The sequence below is a fragment of the Podarcis tiliguerta genome (genome assembly GCF_965153285.1).
Source record: "Podarcis tiliguerta genome assembly, chromosome: 7".
NCBI classification, from domain to species: domain Eukaryota; kingdom Metazoa; phylum Chordata; class Lepidosauria; order Squamata; family Lacertidae; genus Podarcis; species Podarcis tiliguerta.
The window spans coordinates 2,167,027-2,191,008 of record NC_139540.1 but is presented as its reverse complement, the minus strand read 5'-3'; the positions used below and the strand labels follow the sequence as shown (position 1 = coordinate 2,191,008).

The 23,982-nt window shown below is 46.6% G+C and overlaps 2 protein-coding genes and 2 long non-coding RNA genes across 4 annotated transcripts in view; 2 read left to right on the top strand and 2 right to left on the bottom strand.

Moving 5' to 3' along the window:
- LOC310681409 overlaps positions 1 to 23,982 on the top strand; it is a 217,738-nt gene that overhangs the window by 122,466 nt on the left and 71,290 nt on the right. The window lies entirely within an intron of this gene.
- Positions 1 to 23,982, top strand: part of LOC310681331 (CTTNBP2 N-terminal-like protein) — a 463,736-nt gene that overhangs the window by 397,975 nt on the left and 41,779 nt on the right. The gene's annotated exons all lie outside the window — the stretch shown is intronic.
- On the bottom strand, positions 650 to 12,760 carry GORAB (golgin, RAB6 interacting). The gene is made up of 5 exons (XM_083449078.1): positions 12,675 to 12,760; positions 10,092 to 10,416; positions 7,551 to 7,652; positions 4,875 to 5,015; positions 650 to 2,057 (listed from the first exon to the last, which is right to left on the bottom strand). The coding sequence occupies exons 1-5, from the start codon at positions 12,736 to 12,738 to the stop codon at positions 1,616 to 1,618; spliced, it is 1,074 nt and encodes a 357-aa protein (XP_083305204.1). The 5' UTR covers positions 12,739 to 12,760; the 3' UTR covers positions 650 to 1,615.
- LOC310682675 lies at positions 15,156 to 19,644 on the bottom strand. The gene is made up of 2 exons (XR_014514096.1): positions 18,256 to 19,644; positions 15,156 to 15,273 (listed from the first exon to the last, which is right to left on the bottom strand). It is a non-coding gene; the product is annotated as an uncharacterized lncRNA (long non-coding RNA).

Here is a 23,982-nt window from a genome sequence, read left to right as displayed (position 1 = left end):
GAAAGGGCTTCCAGAGTGTACAGTCGTTAAAACAAGGCAATCCCTGCCCACAGACTTACAATTTTTTTTTTTTTTTTAAAGACACATAAGGGAATGAGGACAGGGAGAGAGAGGGGTGAAACAAGCTCAAGCACCGATTCTTAAATAGTGACTTTGATCACGGCCACCTGGCACAGAGACAGCACAGAGGAAAGAGGTGCCTGATAGAGCTGGTCTTTGGCAAAGCTGGTGGATGAATCTTGCTTCACGCCTCTGCCACTAAGGCAGCCTGATGGAATGGCGGGAGAGGAGGAAATGGCTAACAATGATTTACTTTATGCGTCCCGTAAACATTTTTTCATGGTAAACAGTATATGAAAAATATTTTTATGACCGTTTGCACAGAGAAGAAAGCCCTGCAACCCAGCCTTGCACTCAGACCTTTTTATTGCCGGAATAAAAAGTGAAATGAAGAATCTCATGTGGAACATTTATTGCTGTTGTTTGATAACTAACATTTACCCAGTGCTTACAGTGAGGCCTTACTTATATTTTGCTCTTTTAACAGTGACTATACTTATTTTCTTTTCCTTTTTTTCTTGCACAAATCAGGTTGTGTTTGCTAAAACCTATTTGCCTACTGTTTACTAGCAGTATGAATTAAGTTGCTGATCCCTTATTTTCAAATCTGAAAGTTGACAGCTATGGTCTGTAACCTGAGGTACCACTGTAATGGAAAGAAAAAACCCACCTATCAGGACAGGACTGCCAATACAGTCATATCTCGGGTTGAATGTGCTTCAGGTTGAGCGCTTTCGGGTTGCACTCCACGGCAACCCAGAAGTAACAGAGCGCATAACCTCCGGGTTTTGCCGCTTGCGCATACGTAGACGCTCAAAATGACGTCATGCGCGGAAGCGGCAAAATGCGACCCGCGCACGCACGCAGTCGCATCTTATGTTCTACTCAGGATGCGAACGGGGCTCCTGAACGGATCCCGTTCGCATCCCAAGGTACCCCTGTATACTGGAGTACAGTATACTGGTGTTTTAGATAGCACCTATCTCATACTGGCTTGCATTTTTTAAATATAAAGCGGGGTGGGGGGGTGGAGCCTTTTTCAGCCGAAGGGTCACAGACCCTTCTGGCTAATTTTCTGAGGACAATATGCCAGTGGAGGGCAGAGTAGCGAATGTAAGCTTGACCTCCATACGGCAGGCTACCTTCTACACACATTCAGCCACGCAGACAATCAAGAGGCACGATCAGAGTTCAAAGACATAGTCCAGCCAGGCAATTATCATTCAGGGTGCAAAGGAGAGCCAGCGAGGGGTGCGGTCTGGAAGGAGTTCTGAAGGCCAGGAAGAAAGGCTTGGAGGAGGCTGACGTTCTCCATCCCCGATATCAAGGCAATTGCCATGGACCACATGCAGTTTGCATGAAAGGGGAATGTGGGCAGAGAGATGAGAGAGCTCACGCAAGTATACTGGCGATCCAGGAGACGAATGAAGATAGCGCTGCCGTCAAAAGCCAGATTTCAGAGGACTCTTGTAGCACCATGGAGCAGAAGCCTCTAAACCCTATGGCTAAATAGGATAATGGCGCCAGCCAGAGGTTAGCTGATTAGGTTCAGTGTTCATGTGCCATCCTGAGCCGTCGATTCCCCTGAAGCAGAGTTACCCGCCTGGACTTCGCCATTTGAATGGGAAGCAGTGGGCTGCTCTGCTAATGTTTCTGAATCTGTGCGGCCTTCACTCTCGGGTCCTTTATCGGCAGGCGGGGAAGCCGCGTTTTCCTCGCCAGCCGGAGCCGGCTTCTGGGACTCTGCCCTCTGCCTCGCCGCTTCTGCTTCCTGCTGCTGTAGCATCCGCTCCACCTCTATCTCGAGTTCCAGATTCTCATCGTCTGCCTCCACGTCCAGCTGCTGCATCAACTCCTCTAATTTATTGGCCTTGCGAAGCTCGTTTTGCTGGATGATGGTGCACAAGTGCTCCGTGAGCTGCTCTTTGACTTCGGTTTTCTTCTGGAGGTCCAGCTTCGCAGACACATACTCGGCTTCTGCCTTGTCGTAACGCTTCCTGAAGGCGGGATAAAAGAGCAACCGTTTAACAGGGAAGTTTTGTCTCCTCTACGGACAGGAACACAGAATTGTAGAGTTGGAAGGGGACCCCCATCCAGCCCAACCCCCTGCAATGCAGGAATCAAAGCTAAAGAATCCCTGGCAGATAGCCATCCAAACCCTGTTTAAAAACCTCCAAAGGAGAGTCTACCATCTGGTTTGCCCCACACAGGACATTAAAAAGGTAAAGGGACCCCTGAACATTAGGTCCAGTCGTGGCCGACTCAGGGGTTGCGGCGCTCATCTCGCTTTATTGGCCAAGGGAGCTGGCATACAGCTTCCGGGTCATGTGGCAAGCATGACTACGCCGCTTCTGGCAAACCAGAGCAGCGCACGGAAACGTCGTTTACCTTCCCGCTGCAGTGGTACCTATTCATCTACTTGCCCGTTGATGTGCTTTCGAACTGCTAGGTGGGCAGGAGCAGGGACCGAGCAACGGGAGCTCACTCTGTCGCGGGGATTCGAACCGCCAACCTTCTGATTGGCAAGTCCTAGGCTCTGTGGTTTAACAACATTCTAAAGATTCCGGGCCCCAGAGAGGTCAGACTGGCCTTGACCAGGGCCTTTTCGGCCGTGGCCCCGGCCTGGTGGAATGCTCTCTCACAAGAGACCAGGGCCCTGCAAGATCTGACATCTTTCTGCAGGGCCTGCAAGATGGAGCTGTTCCGCCAGGCCTTTGGTCGGGGTTCAGTCTGACTCATTTTCTCTTTGTATAAGAACAAGCACGAAGGAGGTTCCCAGCCTGCTCAAAGGTGCTTATAACATCAGTGGAAACAGTTGGTAACCGCCTTCAGTTTTAACCTGAAGACTGCCACTTGTCCAGTTTTAATTTTAATTTTTTTGACGTAATTGTGGGATATATCTTAATTTATTGATCACTTGTTTTTATGCAGTGTTTTCCTTGTATGATGTTAGCCGCTCTGAGCCTGGCTGTGGCCGGGGAGGGCGGGATATAAATAAAAATTATTATTATTATTATTATTATTATTATTATTATTATTATTATTATTAATAGCAGCAGCAGCATCAAGGTACAGTGGTACCTGTGGATGGGAACGGGATCCATTCTGGAGCCCCGTTCACATCCTGAAGTGAACGCAAACTGCATCCGTGCATCTGCGCATGCGCAGGTCGCGATTCGCCACTTCTGCGCATGCACATGACATCATTTTGAGCATCTGCGCATGCACAAGCGGCAAAACCCGGAAGTAACGCGCTCCGTTACTTCTGGGTCGCCGTGGAGCACAACCCGAAAAGGCTTAACCTGAAGCGACTTCAACCCGAGGTATGACTGTAGTTCATTCCACTATTAAATAGCTCTTCGACAAAACTACTCAAAACCAAAACTACTTGATCTGCACGAGAAAATTACTCAGCAGACTGAAGAAAATGGGATAAAAACTGGAAGCAGAGACAACATAATCAAGTCTATTATGTTAAAGCCTCATAACTGGTATATTCAAGACTGGAATTGAATATTTGAAGCGCTACATGCAGGACCAGCTAAGAAAAAGCTTTGAAAGGCAAACAGGTATGACCGTTATCACTATTCCTCCAACTACAGTGGTGCCTCGCAAGACGAAATTAATTTGTTCTGCGAGTTTTTTCGTTCTACAAGTTTTTTCGTCTTGCGAAGCACCACTGTGTATTGACAGTTTCCCATAGGAATGCATTGGCAGTTTTAAAAAAAAAGGCGCAAGACGTTTCGTCTTGCGAAGCAAGCCCATAGGGAAATCCGTCTTGCGAAGCAACTCAGAAAATGAAAAACTCTTTCGTCTTGCGAGTTTTTCATCTTCCGAGGCATTCGTCTTGCGAGGTACCACTGTATCCTTGTAAGATAGGACCCCATGGTCGCCCACCTTTCTCAGGCCATGAGCCACACTGACCCACGGTCAACCCTCGTGCGAATGTGGGTGTGATGAGAGCTGCTGTTCTCAAGGCTGCCTTCCCAAGCTGTTTCCCGTCAGCTATTCTACAGAATTTTAAATCCATTTTAATCAATGATTTTAATATAGATTGTGCACAATAAAGCACAAAGACTTCCATTTGCACGTGAGACTTCCTCTCCCTCTCCCTCTCCCTCTCCTCTCCCATTGCCCCCCTCCCCCCAAAAAAACTGCTCCAGGGAAATGAAGAGCAGATTGGGGGAGTGGGAACAGAGAAGGAGGCCAAGTCCAGCTAAACAGACAAGTGTCCATATACTAATGGAGCTTTAAAGTGTCTTTTTGGGATGACAACCAAAAACCCAGGGCATGTATTTGTCGCCACTGCTGTAATAATAATAATAATATTTTTTTTATTTATACCCCGCCCTCCCCAGCCAAGGCCGGGCTCAGAGCGGCTTACAAGCAATAATAAAAACAAGATGAATGATTACAACTTAAAAACAAAAGTAAAATACAACATTAAAATAATGGAACATTAAAATATTAAAATGTAGCCTCATCGCAGGAGGAGAAGGAAAAGAAAAAAGAAAGAGAGGGAGGGAGGGAATCAAATTGGCTCCAAGCCAAAGGCCAGGCGGAACAACTCTGTCTTACAGGCCCTGCGGAAAGAAATCAGATCCTGCAGGGCCCTGGTCTCATGAGGCAGAGCGTTCCACCAGGCCGGAGCCAGAGTTGAAAAGGCCCTGGCTCTGGTTGAAGCCAATCTAACTTCCTTAGGGCCTGGGACCACTAGGGTGTTGTTATTTATGGACCTTGAGGCTCTCCGTGGGGCATGTAGAAGTTAATACTTTCCTCATGCATCAATCTCTTATTCTGTGCTTAGTCCTTACCGAGCGCATGAATAGTCCAGGCTTGCCTGGTCAATCCTGTTTCTCAGGATCCCAATATCAGCAGATACCATGTCATCCAGAGCTTGGAGCTGGGTTTGAATCCGCTTCAACTTCACTGTTTCAGCCTGAGTTCTTTTGGATCTGGGGAAGAAAGAGACCGTATCTGTTGGCAACGTGCCGTTATAAGTTACCATGTATTTCAGAAAGACTTGTTAAAACTTCTCAGGAATGTTAAGAGCTGTGTGTTTTTCTTCATTTATACAGCAGGAAAAAAATCCTGGGCTTTCCAAACAAAGAACGGACCAGGATTCCAGAAAAACTCCCTTTTTATCTTTATTTTAATGAAAGGATGAGACTGGCCAGGCTTTATGGAGAAAGGTTTCAAGGCATGCAGGTTGCGTTTAAAATCATCTACGGTTCAGCAGGTTTTATACCCCCTGCAAAGCTACCAATCCCCCTGAAAACTTTATTTGACTTCTAACCAGCTTATACTAAGTATAAGCGGACCCAAAGGGTGCTCATCAATGGTTCCTCTTCATCCTGGAGAAGAGTGACTAGTGGGGTGCCACAGGGTTCTGTCTTGGGCCCGGTCTTATTCAACATCTTTATCAACGACTTGGATGATGGACTCAAGGGCATCCTGATCAAATTTGCAGATGACACCAAACTGGGAGGGGCGGCTAACACCCCAGAGGACAGGATCACACTTCAAAACGACCTTGACAGATTAGAGAACTGGGCCAAAACAAACAAGATGAATTTTAACAGGGAGAAATGTAAAGTATTGCACTTGGGCAAAAAAAAATGAGAGGCACAAATACAAGATGGGTGACACCTGGCTTGAGAGCAGTACATGTGAAAAGGATCTAGGAGTCTTGGTTGACCACAAACTTGACATGAGCCAACAGTGTGACGCGGCAGCTAAAAAAGCCAATGCAATTCTGGGCTGCATCAATAGGAGTATAGCATCTAGATCAAGGGAAGTAATAGTGCCACTGTATTCTGCTCTGGTCAGACCTCACCTGGTGTACTGTGTCCAGTTCTGGGCACCACAGTTCAAGAAGGACACTGACAAACTGGAACGTGTCCAGAGGAGGGCAACCAAAATGGTCAAAGGCCTGGAAACGATGCCTTATGAGGAACGGCTAAGGGAGCTGGGCATGTTTAGCCTGGAGAAGGGGTGATATGATAGCCATGTTCAAATATATAAAAGGATATCACATAGAGGTGGGAGAAAGGTTGTTTTCTGCTGCTCCAGAAAGACACGGAGCAATGGATCCAAACTACAAGAAAGAAGATTCCACCTAAACATTAGGAAGAACTTCCTGACAGTAAGAGCTGTTTGACAGTGGAATTTGCTGCCAAGGAGTGTGGTGGAGTCTCCTTCTTTGGAGGTCTTTAAGCAGAGGCTTGACAACCATATGTCAGGAGTGCTCTGATGGTGTTTCCTGCTTGGCAGGGGGTTGGACTCGATGGCCCTTGTGGTTTCTTCCAACTCTATGATTCTATGATTCTATAAGCAAACTGTCTTACCACTTTTTCATTCAACTTCTACGGAGAATTTGTCCAAGAGCTCTTCTAGAAAGCCAAGAAGCTCAACCTGGACCTGTAATGCTGGAGACCTGGTCTCCAGCCCTCCCTTTTCATATGAATAACAGCATCTTATAAAATTGTCCAGTAGCACCTTAGAAACTAAGTAAGTTTGTGCTGGGTATAAGCTTTTCATGTGCATGCACACTTCTTCAGATACTCTGAAACAGAAGTCACCAGACCCTTATATATAGTGGAAGGGTGGAGTGGGGTATTTCTGAGAAGGGTAGTAGGAGATGGGTGACTGGCATCTTATAAGTTCCTTATTACAACAGGATTCCAAACTTTCTCATGAACTTACATCCCATTTTGTTCAACAGAACCCAATGGAATGAAGTCATGATTATACAGTGGTACCTCTGGTTACGTACTTAATTCGTTCCGGAGGCCCGTTCTTAACCTGAAACTATTCTTAACCTGAAGCACCACTTTACCTAATGGGGCCTCCCGCTGCCACTGCACAATTTCTGTTCCCATCCTGAAGCAAAGTTCTTAACCCGAGGTATTATTTCTGGGATAGCGGAATCTGTAACCTGAAGCGTATGTAACCTGAGGCATCTGTAACCTGAGGTACCACTGTAGTTAAAAGTTAAAAGGAGAGAAACAGCAAACACTTTTCAATCCAGCTTGCACCTTTCAAACTGTAACTGGTTGGATTTCTTATTGATATTCAGAGGAAAAACACTTTGTGCTATTACTGAGAAAACAAGGCCGGCGGCGTTTGTTAAGATGCAGCAACACAATGAAGAAGAAGAAGAAGAAGAAGAAGAAGAAGAGGAGTTTGGATTTGATATCCCGCCTTTCACTCCCCTTCAGGAGTCTCAAAGCGGCCAACATTCTCCTTTCCCTTCCTCCCCCACAACAAACACTCTGTGAGGTGAGTGGGGCTGAGAGACTTCAGAGAAGTGTGACTGGCCCAAGGTCACCCAGCAGCTGCATGTGGAGGAGCGGGGAATCAAACCCGGTTCACCAGATTACAAGACAACCGCTCTTAACCACTACACCACACTGGCTCTCCAATTCGGGGAAAATAGGTATTGTGTTCCTCTGGCCTGCCCAAATATTACACCCAAAGATTCTTCACACCTTTCCGCTATTGCTTTAGCCAGGAGAGCTTTCTTGCGCTTGTTCTTTTCTTCCATAAGCTTCTGCTCCTGTTGTAGGATCTCCCACCGAGACTTCTCTGGCCTGAACATTGACAAAACAACAGAATTAACAAGGACTTGCCTTTTTTTCCCCCTCTCCCACAAAACTAGCCCACAGGGTAACCGAGTCAATGATGCATTCTGCAATTGCTTCAGAAATACAGTGGTGCCTCGCAAGACGAAAAGAATCCGTTCCGCAAGTCTCTTCGTCTTGCGGTTTTTTTCGTCTTGCGAAGCAAGCCCATTAGCGGATTAGCGCTATTAGCGGCTATTAAAGGCTTAAGGGATTAGCGGATTAGCTGCTAAAAGGCTATTAGTGGCTATTAAAGATTTAAGGGATTAGCGGATTAGCTGCTAAAAGGCTATTAGCGGCTTAGATCAGCTGTTAAGCGGCTTAGATCAGCTGATAAGCGGCTTAGCGAACAGCTGTTAAGCGGCTTAGGGGCTTGGGAAAAAGGGGGGGAGGGGGGGAAAACCCCAGGAATCGCAAGACATTTTCGTCTTGCGAAGCAAGCCCATAGCAAATTTGTTTTGCGAAGCACCTCCAAAACAGAAAACCCTTTCGTCTAGCGGGTTTTCCGTCTTGCGAGGCATTCGTCTTGCGGAGCACCACTGTATTTGAATAATTCACACAAGTCGCTTTAACGCCAAACCTGGTTTCAGAATCTGAGGTTTTATCCAAAGCAGTGAAGTTATGGTCCCACCAACACAAGGATTTCTGCATAAAGGGACTTCCTTCCCCTTTCCTCTCTACGGGAGCCCCCTAAATATGTTCTAGAAACCAGAAACTCTGCTATTCAACCCCTGCAGCAAACTGATCCTTTGAGGACAGGTATCATTGAAAACTTTGTTCTTGACTGACTCACAGAACGGAAGGATCGTTGCTTAGTAGTAAAGCACAAGCTTTGCATGAATAAGGGTCCTGGTCTAACTACCAGTCACTACAGATCAGGGATTGCTAACTTGGGAGGACCACAACTCCCATCAGCCCCAGCAACCATGGCCAATCATCAGGGATGATGGAAGCTAGTCAAGCAACATCTGGAGGTCTAGAGGTTAGTCAACTCTGGAGACAATATTGAGCTAGGTCTGTCTGTCAATATGTTTTCTATCCTTTGTGTATCAGTGCCTTTTAAACTGTGTCCAACCCACCTTGTGATCCTCAGATGGAGGGTGGTATATAAATTTAATAAATAATAAACCACAGCTTGTCTGAATACTCTCTAAACCTTCCCTTGCCATGAGCAGCTACAGAGAAGTTTTGAGTGTTGCCTCGGCTCAACTTCACGCAGGGCAACAAGGACGTCCATAAAGTATGACTAGTGCCTAACGTGAAATGAGTGTGCAATCTGCAACATGTCCCGGAATCCTCTAAAACGTGTAGGGGCTTCATGGCAGAAAGGCCACCACTGTGGAAATTGTTCCCTGAAGCCTGGAAACTATTTCATACAATTGCACTGACAAGCAATGTGCAGAGCTCTCTGCATAAGAGGAAAATCCTAGCTGTTTTGCTTGCACCAAAGCAAAGGTCTCTAAAACTGTGCTCATGACCTTAGCAAGACTGGAGAGCTGGTCAGATTTGGCCCTATACATAAAAGCACATCAATAATAATAATAATAATAATAATAATAAATTATTTATACCCCGCCCTTCCCAGTTCAAAAACCGGGCTCAGGGCGGCTAACAACAAATTTGAAACACTTTAAAACACTTAATTATAAAAGCAGCATAAAATACAGTATAAAAACATGAATAACAATAAAATCAAAACTCAATTAGGTAATCCCCAGGGCTAGCTGGCTGAATTGGTCCTACTTGGGCCAGCAAGGAGGCCAGGGGAGAATTAGCTGTGGGGTCTCAGAGCAGGTGATCTTCATAAAAGGGAAGGGGGAGGGAAGAGAAGGGAAATAAAAGATCAGGCTGAATTCAAATTCAAGGCCTGGCGGAATAGCTCTGTCTTACAGGCCCTGTGGAAGGAGGTTAAATCCTGAAGGGCCCTGGTCTCATGGGATAGAGCATTCCACCAGGTCGGAGCCATCAGTGAAAAGGCCCTGGCCCTGGTGAAGGATAGTCTGACTTCCTTAGGGCCTGGGATCAAGGTGACGAAAGGGTAGAAAAAGATCTCAATATTTATTACCCTAAAAAGCTCTGCAACTTTTCATGTATCTTGCAATTTACTCTGCAGTACAACTCTGGGTGGGATTCAGTTAATGAGTCCCATCAATGGAAGCCCTACACAAAGGCTTATGTTTATGCATCAGGGTTTATCCCTCCCTTATGTCCCTAAAATCGGCTCAGGGGTGGGGTGTCAGGAGAACCCCAAAACAGCAGGTGGGGAAGAGGAGGCAATCGTTCTGCCTGACAAACCGGACTGCTTGCCCTGACAGAACAGTCACCTTAGTACGACGTTGAATTCCCCCTCTGCAATTAGATCGTTTGGGATGATAAAACTCTTAAGAGTTTCATTACAGACTTACTAACAATTCCATTCTCTTTTTCTCCGGTTTATGGCTTGGCACTGTAGAGGGGTCACCGTTACACGCCTTATCGACTCCGGGTTGAACCTGTTGCTTTTTGGCATCTTGCTGCTCTCCCGCCATCGGAGACTGGGGTGGTGGGAGAGGCGACTGGGGAGAGGAGCTCTTCTGTTTGGGCGCAGAAAGCCTCTGCTCCAGGGGTAACGACAAGGCTGCTCCATCGGGAAGTTCTGCTTCTCCGCATATCTGCTGAACTGGCTTTTTGCGTTGCAGATGTTGGCGCTGATTGCTTGCAGGAGCCTTCCGATGCTGCGGTGCAAGAGGCGGATCTAAATGGCCCAAATGAACAAAAATTAGGCTTTCACATCTGTGGAGCTCCAATGCACGGGGCAGAGTAAGCTACAAAATAAAGAAGTGAATTAAAATTGAAAAAATATGATTTAGAATATGATAGACAAAAATGGAGGGAAGAGTTAGGGGTACAGATAACAAATGATATACTGTATTGGAGTCAAGTATAAAATCAACAGAAATAGCCTCTACGGATCTAAGACTAAGACTTATTCAACAGAAAATATTATTCAGAGTCCACTGGACTCCAGCAAAAGTATTCCAGAAGAAAATAACAAGTGCAGACAACTGCTGGAGATGTGGGAGTAAAAATGCGAACTTAGAACTGCCTGATAAGATCATTTTGGTACGAGGTGATGGGGCCCTTTTACTGGGGCTTGGAGGTAGCACACTTCCAAGATAGTCTTCCGGGCTTCTTCAGTGGTCTAATCTCAAAGTCTTGAATCGTATATTGTTATTCAGTCTTATAGAGAATACTCTTTCTTGGCTTAAGCTTAAGAGACTGATTTGCTTAGCCAAACCTGGTGAGCAGCTGCCAAGCAGTGCAGCCCATACTGAGCTAAAGGGACTCTGTATAAGGCAAACTTCCTGCGCACTTATTTAAACCAGCCCGTTAATCAGAACCATGAGGACTGGAAACTTAAATTTATGTTTAGGGGAGGGGCCCACAGCTCTGCAGCACCACACCTGCCTTGCATGCAGAAGGTCCCTTAGGATCAATCCCTGGCATTTGCAGGTAAGGCAGGTAGGTAGAATGTCCCCTGCCTGTGACCCTGGAAAGCCATTGCTGGCAGTGCCAGATTTACATATAAGCTAAATAAGCTATAGCTTACGCCCACAAAATTTAAGGTGGAAAAAAAAATTGGATGTACATTCTGTGATAGGAATTTTATGGTCTTAGATATATGGTAATGTTCATAACTGCACATACATAGATCAACACAGGAAGACCAACCTGGAACCATTTTGATTCCTAAACTGACCAAATCCTTTCTCTGCAAGATTAAACTGGAAAAACCTCCCCATTGTCTCTTTCCTCACAAATCCTGTCTCAAGGATATGTCTGTTTGAATAAAGTGTGAGCCTGTGACCTGGCCCAGGAAATAAGTACAGTGGTGCCTCGCAAAACGAAATTAATTCGTTCCGCGAGTCTCTTCGCGGCTTAGCGGATTAGCGCTATTAGCGGTTTAGCGGCTATTAAAGGCTTAAGGGATTAGCGGATTAGCTGCTAAAAGGCTATTAGCGGCTTAGCGGTTTAGAAAAAGGGGGTGGGGAGCGGAAAAAAATCTCAAGACTCGCAAGACATTTTCGTCTTGCGAAGCAAGCCCATAGGGAAATTCGTCCTGCGAAGTGCATTGAAAAACGGAAAACCCTTTCGTCTAGCGGGTTTTCCGTCTTGCGAGGCATTTGTCTTGCGGGGCACCACTGTATTTTACCACTACAAAAGAATGGCCAGGCTCCCCAGGAAATCCAATCAAGTAACTTGCCAGACTGGAGATAAACTGTGACAGGAGAAAAACAATATTTAAATTTCTGTGATGTAGGTGGGATGTATCTGAGGGGTGGTCTTAGGTTACACCCCTTCTGTGATGAATGCATAATGTTTCTGGGGGTGGTCTTGATCTACAGGATGGGAATTTCAAAAGTCTTTATAAGCCCTTGCACAGCATATTTGGGGGTCCTCTTCCTCTTCTGCGTGTGAAGGGGGCACCCTGTTGCAACAGATCAATAAAGATCAAGCTTACTAGCTGCTTTGCTTCTCAATATTCTCCAGCTGGCCTCTGTTATTTTCTCCTATCAGTAGGGAACCCACGTATGGACTCTGTATGGGCTCTTGGGTACCCCATAAGGGAAAAAGGGCATACAGTATTTTTATTTACAACAATTCCCAAAATATAAGAAACCAATAAAATAAAACCTACATACAGCAACAGTAAGGTATTGTTTTTTTTAAAAAAGATTAATTACTTGTAATTTCCCCATCTGATCTGGAATAGCTCAGCCGGTACAGCATGGGACTCTCGATCTCAGGGTCGTGGGTTCGAATCCCGCGTTGGGCAAAAGATTCCTGCCTTGCAGGGGGGTTGAACTAGATGACCCTCGGGGTCCCAACTCGACCATTCTGTTTCTATGAGCCCCCGAGCCCAGCTGGGCCGCCTGCGAAACAAACCGGCTCCGGCTTCCCGCAACCCGCCTCCCCGGCCGCCCCTCACCCGCCGCCGCCGGCCTTGCTTACCTCGGCGCTGCCCCTGGAGCCGCCGGAGCTCCTGCTCGGAGAAGCCAGCCCAGACCCCGGCCATGGCCAGTCCCTCCCTCCCGGGCACCCGCTCCTGCTTCCGCTGCCACGTCTCGCAGCTCCGCCCCTCGGCTTTGGGAAAAGCCGCGGCTCCGGGCAGGCCTCGCGCGCCTGACTAGGCCCGGCGCGTCGCTATGGCAACGGCAGGAGGCCTCAGGCGCCCGGCCTGCTCGCATATCATCATATTATATTATATCATATCATATAGCGGCGAGGGCCCAATTTTTCGCACAAGCCCTAGGCTGCTAGGCCCAGTCCAAGATGATGCTATTTTGACATTAGCAGGGTTTTAAAATTACTTGTAATTTGGCTATGAATGGATAATAAGTAATTTAAATAAGTAATTTAAATAAATAAGTAATTTAAATCTGCCTTCAGATGTCTTCTAAAAATGGGAAGGGAATAGAGGGAAGTCAATCTGTTTTGCTATTGTTTTGTTATTTGTTTATTTAAATTAATAAACAGTTATCTAAAGGGGGGACAAGATTAATTATTATTATTATTATTATTATTATTATTATTATTATTATTATTATTAATACCCTGCCCATCTGGCTGGGCTTCCCCAGCCACTCTGGGCGGATTCCAAGGAAAGTGCAAAATATGGTCTGAAGCTCAACATCAAAAAACGAAGATCATGGCCACTGGTCCCATCACCTCCTGGCAAATAGAAGGGGGAAAAATGGAGGCAGTGAGAGATTTTACTTTCTTGGGCTCCATGATCACTGCAGATGGTGACAGCAGCCACAAAATTAAAAGACGCCTGCTTCTTGGGAGAAAGGCGATGGCAAACCTAGACAGCATCTTAAAAAGCAGAGACATCACCTTGCCAACAAAGGTCCATATAAAAGCCATGGTTTTCCCAGTAGTGATGTATGGAAGTGAGAGCTGGACCATCAAGAAAGCTGATCACCGAAGAATGGATGCTTTTGAATTCTGGTGCTGGAGGAGACTCTTGAGAGTCCCATGGACTGCAAGAAGATCCAACCTCTCCATTCTGAAGGAAATCAGCCCTGAGTGCTCACTGGAAGGACAGATCCTGAAGCTGAGGATCCAAGACTTTGGCCACCTCATGAGAAGAGAAGACTCCCTGGAAAAGACCCTGATGTTGGGAAAGATGGAGGGCACAAGGAGAAGGGGACAACGGAGGACGAGATGGTGGGACAGTGTTCTTGAAGCTACCAGCATGAGTTTGACCAAGCTGCGGGAGGCAGTGGAAGACAGGAGGGCCTGGCATGCTCTGGTCCAGGGGGTCACGAAGAGTCGGACACGACTAAACGACTAAACAACAACAACAACAAAATACATCAAACATTAAAAGCTTCCCTAAACAGGCCTGCCTTCTGATGTCTTCTAAAAGTTTGTTAGTTCTTGTTTTTTATACAGCCTAGACCAGTATTGCCTGCACTGACTGGCAGCAGCAGCAGCAGTTCTCCATGATTTCGGCCAGGGAGTCTCTGCTGTAAGTCCTTCCTGGAATCCTGGAACTGTAGCATTGGAAGGGACCCCCAAGGGTCATCTATTCCAACCCCCTGCAATGCAGGAATCTCAACCGAAGCATCCATGGCAGGCAGCCATCCAAGGTCTGCTTCCAAACCTCCAAGGAGATGCCAGTGGGGCTGAACCGGGATCTTTCCACATGCAAAGCAGGTCCTGAACCGCCAACCTGCAACTCTTCAGCTCAATATGATGCCACAACACAAGGTCCGACCCAAAGCTTTGCGGTGCAAGAGAGGTGCTGACTTTAAACTTTGAGATCTCGCATTGCATAGATAGTATAATTAGTATTGTAGTTTTGTACTACAGGAAAATAGAAAAGGTAAAGGCATTGGGGGGGGAAGTCTTATGTGTATATATGTAGGAGTGTATGGTGGATTGTATTGTATTTTGAATTGACATTGTTTTGTAATCTTTTTTTCATAATTATGTTATCAAGTAAATTCAAAATTAGAACAATCATCAGGTGTGTATTTTGAGGCTGGCTGGAAAGCTATTGCCAGTCACTGTAGACCAGGGGCCCACAGCCGCCTTGGGGAGTTCGAAAGTGTTGAGGCGCCATCACAAAATGGAAGGCAGCAAAAGGCAGCTGTGTGGGGTGTGCAAAATGCTAAGCCAATCCTTTGAAGTTTTGACACAAATCACTTTCACAAAAGAGTAGAATCCCAATTCACAGAAGGTCAACTCTGCCTCTGCCATCCTTTCTCGTCTTTTATCTCTCTATCCCTCCCCCCCCCATCCACTTCCCCTTAGTCATCAGGTCTGTTTATGACATCACAGGCATTATGACATCATCATATTCAACAGCAACAACTGGGGAAGCATCTGCAGTTGCAGGAGCTAATGAACACTACTTTAAATGCTGATATAATCTGGAAGACATTTAGTGTTGAATTTGTTTGATAAAACATCAGTCAGACACAGTTTTGCTTTTTTTTTTTTTAAAAAAAGGGTCATTTATTTAGGAATATAAACTGCCTTGCTTCAGTCCTGCTGTTCTCTTCATTACTTTCAGGATCAGTCTTGAGAAAAACCTCACCGGCTTCCTGAAAGGGAAACAACACGGTGAGTCGGATGGCCTCCGTCCAGCAGCCTCAGCCAGACCCTCCACTGGCTGCTCCCATTCACACACACACACACACAGACACACACACACACACACACACACACCATTCTCCTCAACAACGTCCAAACGCTCCCACTGACACACGCAGACACACACCATTCTCAACCACGTCCGAACACTCCCACTCACACACGCAGACACACGCCATTCTCAACCACGTCCGAACGCTCCCACTGACACACGCAGACACACACCATTCTCAACCACGTCCGAACGCTCCCACTCACACACGCAGACACACGCCATTCTCAACCACGTCCGAACGCTCCCACTGACACACGCAGACACACACCATTCTCAACCACGTCCGAACACTCCCACTCACACACGCAGACACACGCCATTCTCAACCACGTCCGAACGCTCCCACTCACACACGCAGAAACACACCATTCTCAACCACGTCCGAACGCTCCCACTCACACACGCAGACACACGCCATTCTCAACCACGTCCGAACGCTCCCACTCACACACGCAGACACACGCCATTCTCAACCACGTCCGAACGCTCCCACTGACACACGCAGACACACACCATTCTCAACCACGTCCGAACGCTCCCACTCACACACGCAGACACACGCCATTCTCAACCACGTCCGAACGCTCCCACTCACACACGCAGACACACACCATTCTCAACCACGTCCGAACGCTCCCACTGACACACGCAGACACACGCCATTCTCAACCACATCCGAACGCTCCCACTGACACGCAGACACACACCATTCTCGACCATGTCCGAACGCTCCCACTGACACACGCAGACACACACCATTCTCGCCCACGTCCGAACACTCACACTCACACACGCAGACACACACCATTCTCAACCACGTCCGAACGCTCCCACTCACACACGCAGACACACGCCATTCTCGACCACGTCCAAACGCTCCCACTCACACACGCAGACACACGCCATTCTCGACCACGTCCAAACGCTCCCACTCACACACACAGACACACGCCATTCTCGACCACGTCCGAACACTCCCACTCACACACGCAGACACACACCATTCTCAACCACATCCAAACGCTCCCACTCACACACGCAGACACACACCATTCTCGACCATGTCCGAACGCTCCCGCTGACACACACACACACACGCCATTCTCGACCACGTCCAAACGCTCCCACTCACACACACAGACACACGCCATTCTCAACCACATCCAAACGCTCCCACTCACACACGCAGACACACGTCATTCTCGACCACGTCCGAACACTCCCACTCACACACGCAGACACACACCATTCTCGACCATGTCCGAACGCTCCCGCTGACACACACACACACACGCCATTCTCGACCACGTCCAAACGCTCCCACTCACACACACAGACACACGCCATTCTCGACCACGTCCAAACGCTCCCACTCACACACGCAGACACACACCATTCTCAACCACATCCAAACGCTCCCACTCACACACGCAGACACACACCATTCTCGACCACGTCCGAACACTCCCACTCACACACGCAGACACACACCATTCTCGACCATGTCCGAACGCTCCCGCTGACACACACACACACACGCCATTCTCAACCACGTCCAAACACTCACACACGCTGACACACGCCATTCTCGACCACGTCCGAACGCTCCCACTCACACACGCAGACACACGCCATTCTCGACCACGTCCAAACGCTCCCACTGACACACACACACACACGCCATTCTCAACCACATCCAAACGCTCCCACTCACACACACAGACACACGCCATTCTCGACCACGTCCAAACGCTCCCACTGACACACACACACACACGCCATTCTCGACCACGTCCAAACGCTCCCACTGACACACACACACACACGCCATTCTCAACCACATCCAAACGCTCCCACTCACACACACAGACACACGCCATTCTCAACCACATCCAAACGCTCCCACTCACACACACAGACACACGCCATTCTCGACCACGTCCAAACGCTCCCACTCACACACACAGACACACGCCATTCTCAACCACGTCCGAATGCTCCCACTCACACACACAGACACACGCCATTCTCAACCACATCCAAACGCTCCCACTCACACACGCAGACACACGTCATTCTCGACCACGTCCGAACACTCCCACTCACACACGCAGACACACACCATTCTCGACCATGTCCGAACGCTCCCGCTGACACACGCAGACACACGCCATTCTCAACCACGTCCAAAAACTCACACACGCTGACACACGCCATTCTCGACCATGTCCGAACACTCCCACTCACACACGCAGACACACGCCATTCTCAACCACGTCCGAACGCTCCCACTCACACACGCTGACACACGCCATTCTCAACCACGTCCGAACGCTCCCACTCACACACGCTGACACACGCCATTCTCAACCACGTCCGAACGCTCCCACTCACACACGCTGACACACGCCATTCTCAACCACGTCCGAACGCTCCCACTCACACACGCTGACACACGCCATTCTCAACCACGTCCAAACGCTCCCACTCACACACGCTGACACACGCCATTCTCAACCACGTCCGAACGCTCCCACTCACACATGCAGACACACACCATTCTTGACCACGTCCAAACACTCCCACTCACACACGCAGACACACACCATTCTCAACCACGTCCGAACACTCACACTCACACACGCAGATGCCATTCTCAACCACGTCCAAACGCTCCCACTGACACACACAGACACACGCCATTCTCAACCACGTCCAAACGCTCCCACTCACACACGCAGAAACACACCATTCTCTTCGACCACATGCAAACTCCATCTGCCAGCTTCTGCCAGGTCTGTTTCCAGACACCAGCCAGCTTCTGACTCTGGGAATCGGCTGCCTTCAAGCTGCGATCCCACCCAGCAAGCGAACTTGCCTTCTGCCTGTTCTTCAGCATCCCATTGCAGGATGAGTGCCTCCTTCCTCCTGCCATTTTGCCTCCCTGAGGAAGGAGACCCCCCAGAGCTGAGTGCCACTGAGGTCTGGGCTGGGAAGAGAGAGAGGCCACCTTTATAGCCAGGCAACTGACAGGTGCCTTTGTGACACCGCAGCAAACTGCAAAAGCCGGGGATGCATCACCATAACCTCAGACTTCACAATTGTGAGTGCAACTCAGCACAGATGGTCAGTTTGCTCCCTTGTTGTTATAATGATGGACAACCCACAGCTGGGTCAACTGAGATCAGCCAGAGTTCTGATGCGCTGCTTTTGCCTCACACACTTTTGATTAGGCTATTCCGAATTGCAGATTTTTTAGGAGGCGCTATTTTAAAAACACAGTGTAAATATTCATTATGGTGTCGCTTTGGAAATGTAGTCTCACGGGACTTGTACCAGAAGAGAAAATGTCAAAACATCCATTTAACAACCGTACACCTGTCAGTTGCACTCCTCATAATCTCTGGGATGGTTTAAAAACATATTACATGTTGATAGTCAAAGAGGCAATGCAAATTCTGGCAAAGAGGAAACCAAATCATCGTTCGTGCTTTGAATAGTACTGTGGCTTGTCTTTTGGAATACACAGAAAAGTTGCTTCTGCTAAAAGCAATATATTTGTCAAGCGAAAAGAAAAGACCCCCCTCCTCTAGAATAACTTAGGCAATTGACAACTTGCCTTTTCCCATGATTAAATTCCTATTTGTAGGAGGAAATCAACGCTGCTGGGGCCTCATCCTGCAAAGGAGGTGTCAGCTGTCCATCCAGAACAGCAGTTGTAATGAAGACTGCATTGAACATTAATTTGCACAAGACAAGGGGCCACTTAGTCTTTGTCACGCTGGCAACACAAATGGAAAATCCAAGAGGTCTTTTCAATTAGGCTGTGCTGACAAGGTTCCTATTTTTTTAAAATGAGTTTTATTAAAGATTTCCTTGTGTAACCAAAGAGACAAACAAGAAAGTACCCAGAAATTGGAAAAAAGAATTTGTGCCAACAAAAAAGGAATAGCAGGATAAATTATTAGATTATACTGAATTGGCCAGATTAACAGAGACAATTAGGAGACAACCTAGGCAAGAATTTCAAAAAGGAGGAGGAAAATGCAGAGAGTACTTTACCTAACAGGGCCCCAAAATATACACCTGGACTTGTTTCGATTAATTTCTGCAGGAGACTTTGCGGTTTTTTTAAGTCATAATTAGGAAAAATTGTAGTAATCACTTATAAAAGAAACAGTATACAAGAAGTAAATAAGGAGGCCATTTACAGGATAAAGGAAGTCTTTTATTTTTATGTTATGTTTTCTTTGTGTAAGGGGATAGGAGTTTACTTTTGATAATTGTCAATGGTGGTGGGTTGGTTTGTTTGTATGTATGAGTTGTTGTGGACTGTTGTAAATAAAGTAAAATAGAAGAAAAGTATCCATAGCCAGGGCGTTTCTTCAGCCAGAACTCACCAGAACTCAGTTCCGGAATATCTCAGGGGGGCAGCATTGCCATTATAAGAGAAAGAGGAGGAGTTCATGGTGAGGTCTGACCACTGGCAGAGGAAGAGGAGTGCGCAGGGAGCACCATCGCAGCTGCCCCCCCCCCCCGCCCATGCTGGGTGCCATTCCCCCCCCCGGATGTGCCAGCCCTGCCCCCACCTGCTCTCTGCCACCCCCACCCCCCCAGTGCCGGAGCATGAAGCCTCGCCACTGGGTCTGACACCTCTTTCTCTAGAAAAATAGCACTGCATATAGCATCTCCACTTTCAATTCATTGAGTCTTTTTGAAGTTCATTTACTGTAGTTTTCGCTCTATAAGACGCACCAGACCATAAGACGCACCTAGTTTTTGGAGGAGGAAAACAAGAAAAAAAATATATTCTGAATCCCAGAAGCCAGAACAGCAAGAGGGATCACTGCGCAGCTGTTCTGGCTTCTGGGATAGCCACGCGAAGCCTCTTCAGGGCAGCGGGATGAAGGCTCTCCCTGCCCTGAAGAGGCTTTGCATGGCGAAGCCAGAAGCCAGAACAGCAAGAGGGAGCACTGCACAGCGATCCCTCTTGCTGTTCTGGCTTCTGGGATAGCTGCGCAGCCTGCATTCGCTCCATAAGACACACACACATTTCCCCTTACTTTTAAGGAGGAGGAAAGTGCGTCTTATAGAGCGAAAAATACGGTACATTAGGCATCGAATGACATTATGCTGTTGTGAGCCAGCCAAGATGTGTGCCTTGCAAAATCAACTGCAAGCATCTTCTTGTAGGTAGCTGGTGTTCTCAGGTGGAACCATGATGCTCAGATCAAACATTTCATTCTGGGAGCCCTCCAGACTGGTGTTTTATTGGAGGGGGTCTTCTGTGACATGTTCTTGACACGGTGATCGAGTCATGAGTTTATTCTGTTTAATCACTTGCTCTGCAGTGCTTCCTTGGTACCTCTCTCTACCTGCTTGCCTGCCTTCCTGCTTGACCTCGGACTGACTCCCCCCATGTTACAAGGTGTCTGTCTGAACCTACATGAGTGTCCAGCACACAGATGTATTCCTACAAACGCTACTATGAGGTTTCATCCAATACTCCAACCATTACACAATGTTGGCTCAAAGCAGTTTGCAAAGGGAATAAAACAATAAACGAATCAATGTAACTAGTAAAAACAACTCTTTAGAACATTTGAAAGATAAAATCAATTTAAGTGATGAGTTTATCACAGCGAAAAGGGAAAAAATGTACTTTGAGTAAATAGTATTGCGTCTCAATAGGGTTTTTTTCTCATTTGGGGTTCTTTCATTTGTGTTATTGATAATTTCATGTATCAGTATTTTGAAAATGAATAAATAAGACAAAAAAAGAAAGATAAAATCAATAATAAACTAAACAAAAATTAAAATATGCATTGACATTCTATATGTCTAGGTAGGCTTGTCTAAACAAAAATGTGCCAGATTGTAGGTGCTGCCACACTAAAAAATTTGTTTTCCATTTCTCCTTTCATTTGTAACATGGAGAATTTGCAGCATACAAGAAAAGAAGGGAAAGCAAGAAATCAGCCAGCTGGAACTACTGTAGCACAGGAAACATCTGTTGATTGATTCTGGGAAGGAGTGACTTGGAGATAAAGCTTCTCAGTACTTGATAGCTGCAGCGCAGCTGGAAGGCAGGGACCCCTGCCAGATGTGGCGATAACATCATCCCGTAAAGAAATATGGGCTCCAGCCGTCACATATTGTGTGTCGTTACAGCCATGTTTTCCTAGAACCTGTGGCATCAAGACGCAAACGCAGAATTGCAGTTGACGTCTTGCCAAAGATGAAATTAACTTTTTACAATGACTACCTGAGCTTTGGAAGTTAGGCTCTTGTTCATATAAATTAAACAGCATTTGGCTTTTGTGCCCCAGGTTTATTTTTATTTAAACCCCACCTTTTTCCCTGACAGGGACTCAAAGCAGCTTACAGATGAAATAAGAACATCTAAAAACATAGGAGCGGGGAAAACATTTTTTAAAAAACACAATAGAAGTAAAACTACACACAGAGACATAATCCATTCTGCAGATAATTGCAGAATTGATGGGAGTTCAGCCTCATTTTTTATTTTTATTTATTGAATTTGTATTCTTTCCTTCATCCATAGATTTCAGTTTGGTGTTGGCATCCAAACTGTAGCATATGCTTTGATGGATAATTTGCATGTGAAGAAAAATATAAAAGAATATATAGATCAGAGTTATTATATCCATGGGCTTAGATGACATGGATTCCTGGTGTAGTACAAGGTTTTGGTCACAGGATGGAAGCAGACCGTCATGGAAACAGTCAAAATCTTTACAAGATCTGCAAGCTGTAAATATCCAAACAAGCAGCTACATCAGCCTTGGATAACATAGACTAGATTTAGTATTACAGCTGACCTGGCTTGCCCAAATATTTCTATTGGCATTTAGCTGTAGGGAAATAAATTATTGTTATTTTAAAAAGGCTTTAAAACAGGGATGGGGAAGAAATCCCCATTTCATCCTGAGAATAGTTTAAAAGGTCCTCTCTGATCATGCACAAAAAATTGCTGGAGATATTGAGCGTCAGAACAACTTGGCCACAATAAGTGAATTTTGCCAATGGTATGACTATTTTCCACCTTCCCATTTTGACTCTCTGGCGCCCTATCTGCATAACCTAGCAATCCTAAAATATAGACACGCTTTTACTCTCACAAGATTGAATGTATTGCTGTATCGGCTGTACTCGAAAGACGATTCCAACAGACTCCATACGAAAAACGCTTATGTCCCTGTGGAGATGGCAGTCCCGAATCGGTGGCACATGCCCTTCTGGCTTGCCCTCTTTATAAAGACTTGAAGAATTAGATTATCACTCCTCTTTTATTGTCCATTCCTGGTCGCCCAGCCACTTCCACCATGCGCTTTCTCTTGGCAGTTCAAGATGAGCAGGTGACAGCAAAGGTTGTAAAATAATAAAAAAATAAGGTCTTATATATATAATAAATGTTCATAAATGTACCAAGCAAACACGTACACAAATATATAAACCACATGTCTGAAGCAGCACAGGAAAACAGCCCTGAAACCATTTTGACTCCCAAACTGACCAAATGATTTCTCTGCAAGGTCAAGGAAAATGGAAAAGCCTCCCCATTGTCTTTTCATTCACAAATCCCGTCTTAAGTGTCTGTGTTTGAATAGGGTGAGCCTGTGACCTGGCTCAGCAACTAAGTATTTATCATTACAAGAGACTGGCCAGGCTCCCCAGGGTATCCAATCAAGTGACCATTAACAGGTAACCTGCCAGACAGGAGATAAACAATGACAGGAGATAAACAATGCACTCAGGTTTCTGCTGTAGACCACCTTTTCTGTTATATAGGTATGATGTGTCTGGGGGGTGGTCTTAAGCTACACCTCTTCTGTGATGTATGTATGATGTTTCTGGGGGTGGTCTTGGACTCCAAGGTGGGCAATTTAAAATGTCTATATAAGGGTGGGCACCCCTTGGTTCTGGGTCCTCCTCCTTTCCTGCGTGTGAGGGGAGCATCCTGTTCCAACAGTCAATATAGATTAGGCTTACGAGTTGCATTGCTTCTCAGTATTCTCTGGTTGGCCTCTGTTCTCCGATTGATGGAGAACCTGCAAAGGACTCTATAAGGGCTCTTGTGTCCCCCATAAGGGAATAAGGGCAGATTTTCATTTATTGCAGCAGGATAGACTTTTTAAAAATCCTCATAGTACTCTTGACCACACAGATATATATGTTGTTGTTGTTTAGTCGTTGAGTCATGTCCGCCTCTTCATGACCCCTGGACCAGAGCACGCCAGGCACTTCTGTCTTCCACTGCCACCCGCAGTTTGGTCAGATTCATGTTTGTAGCTTCGAGAACACTGTCCCACCATCTCGTCCTCTGTCGTCCCCTTCTCCTTGTGCCCTCCATCTTTCCCAACATGAGGGTCTTTTCCAGGGAGTCTTCTCTTCTCATGAGGGGGCCAAAGTCTTGGAGCCTCAGCTTCAGGATCTGTCCTTCCAGTGAGCACTCAGGGCTGATTTCCTTCAGAATGGAGAGGTTGGATCTTCTTGCAGTCTTCTCCATGCAGTCTCAAGAGTCTCCTCCAGCACCAGAATTCAAAAGCATCCATTCTTCGGCGATCAGCCTTCTTTATG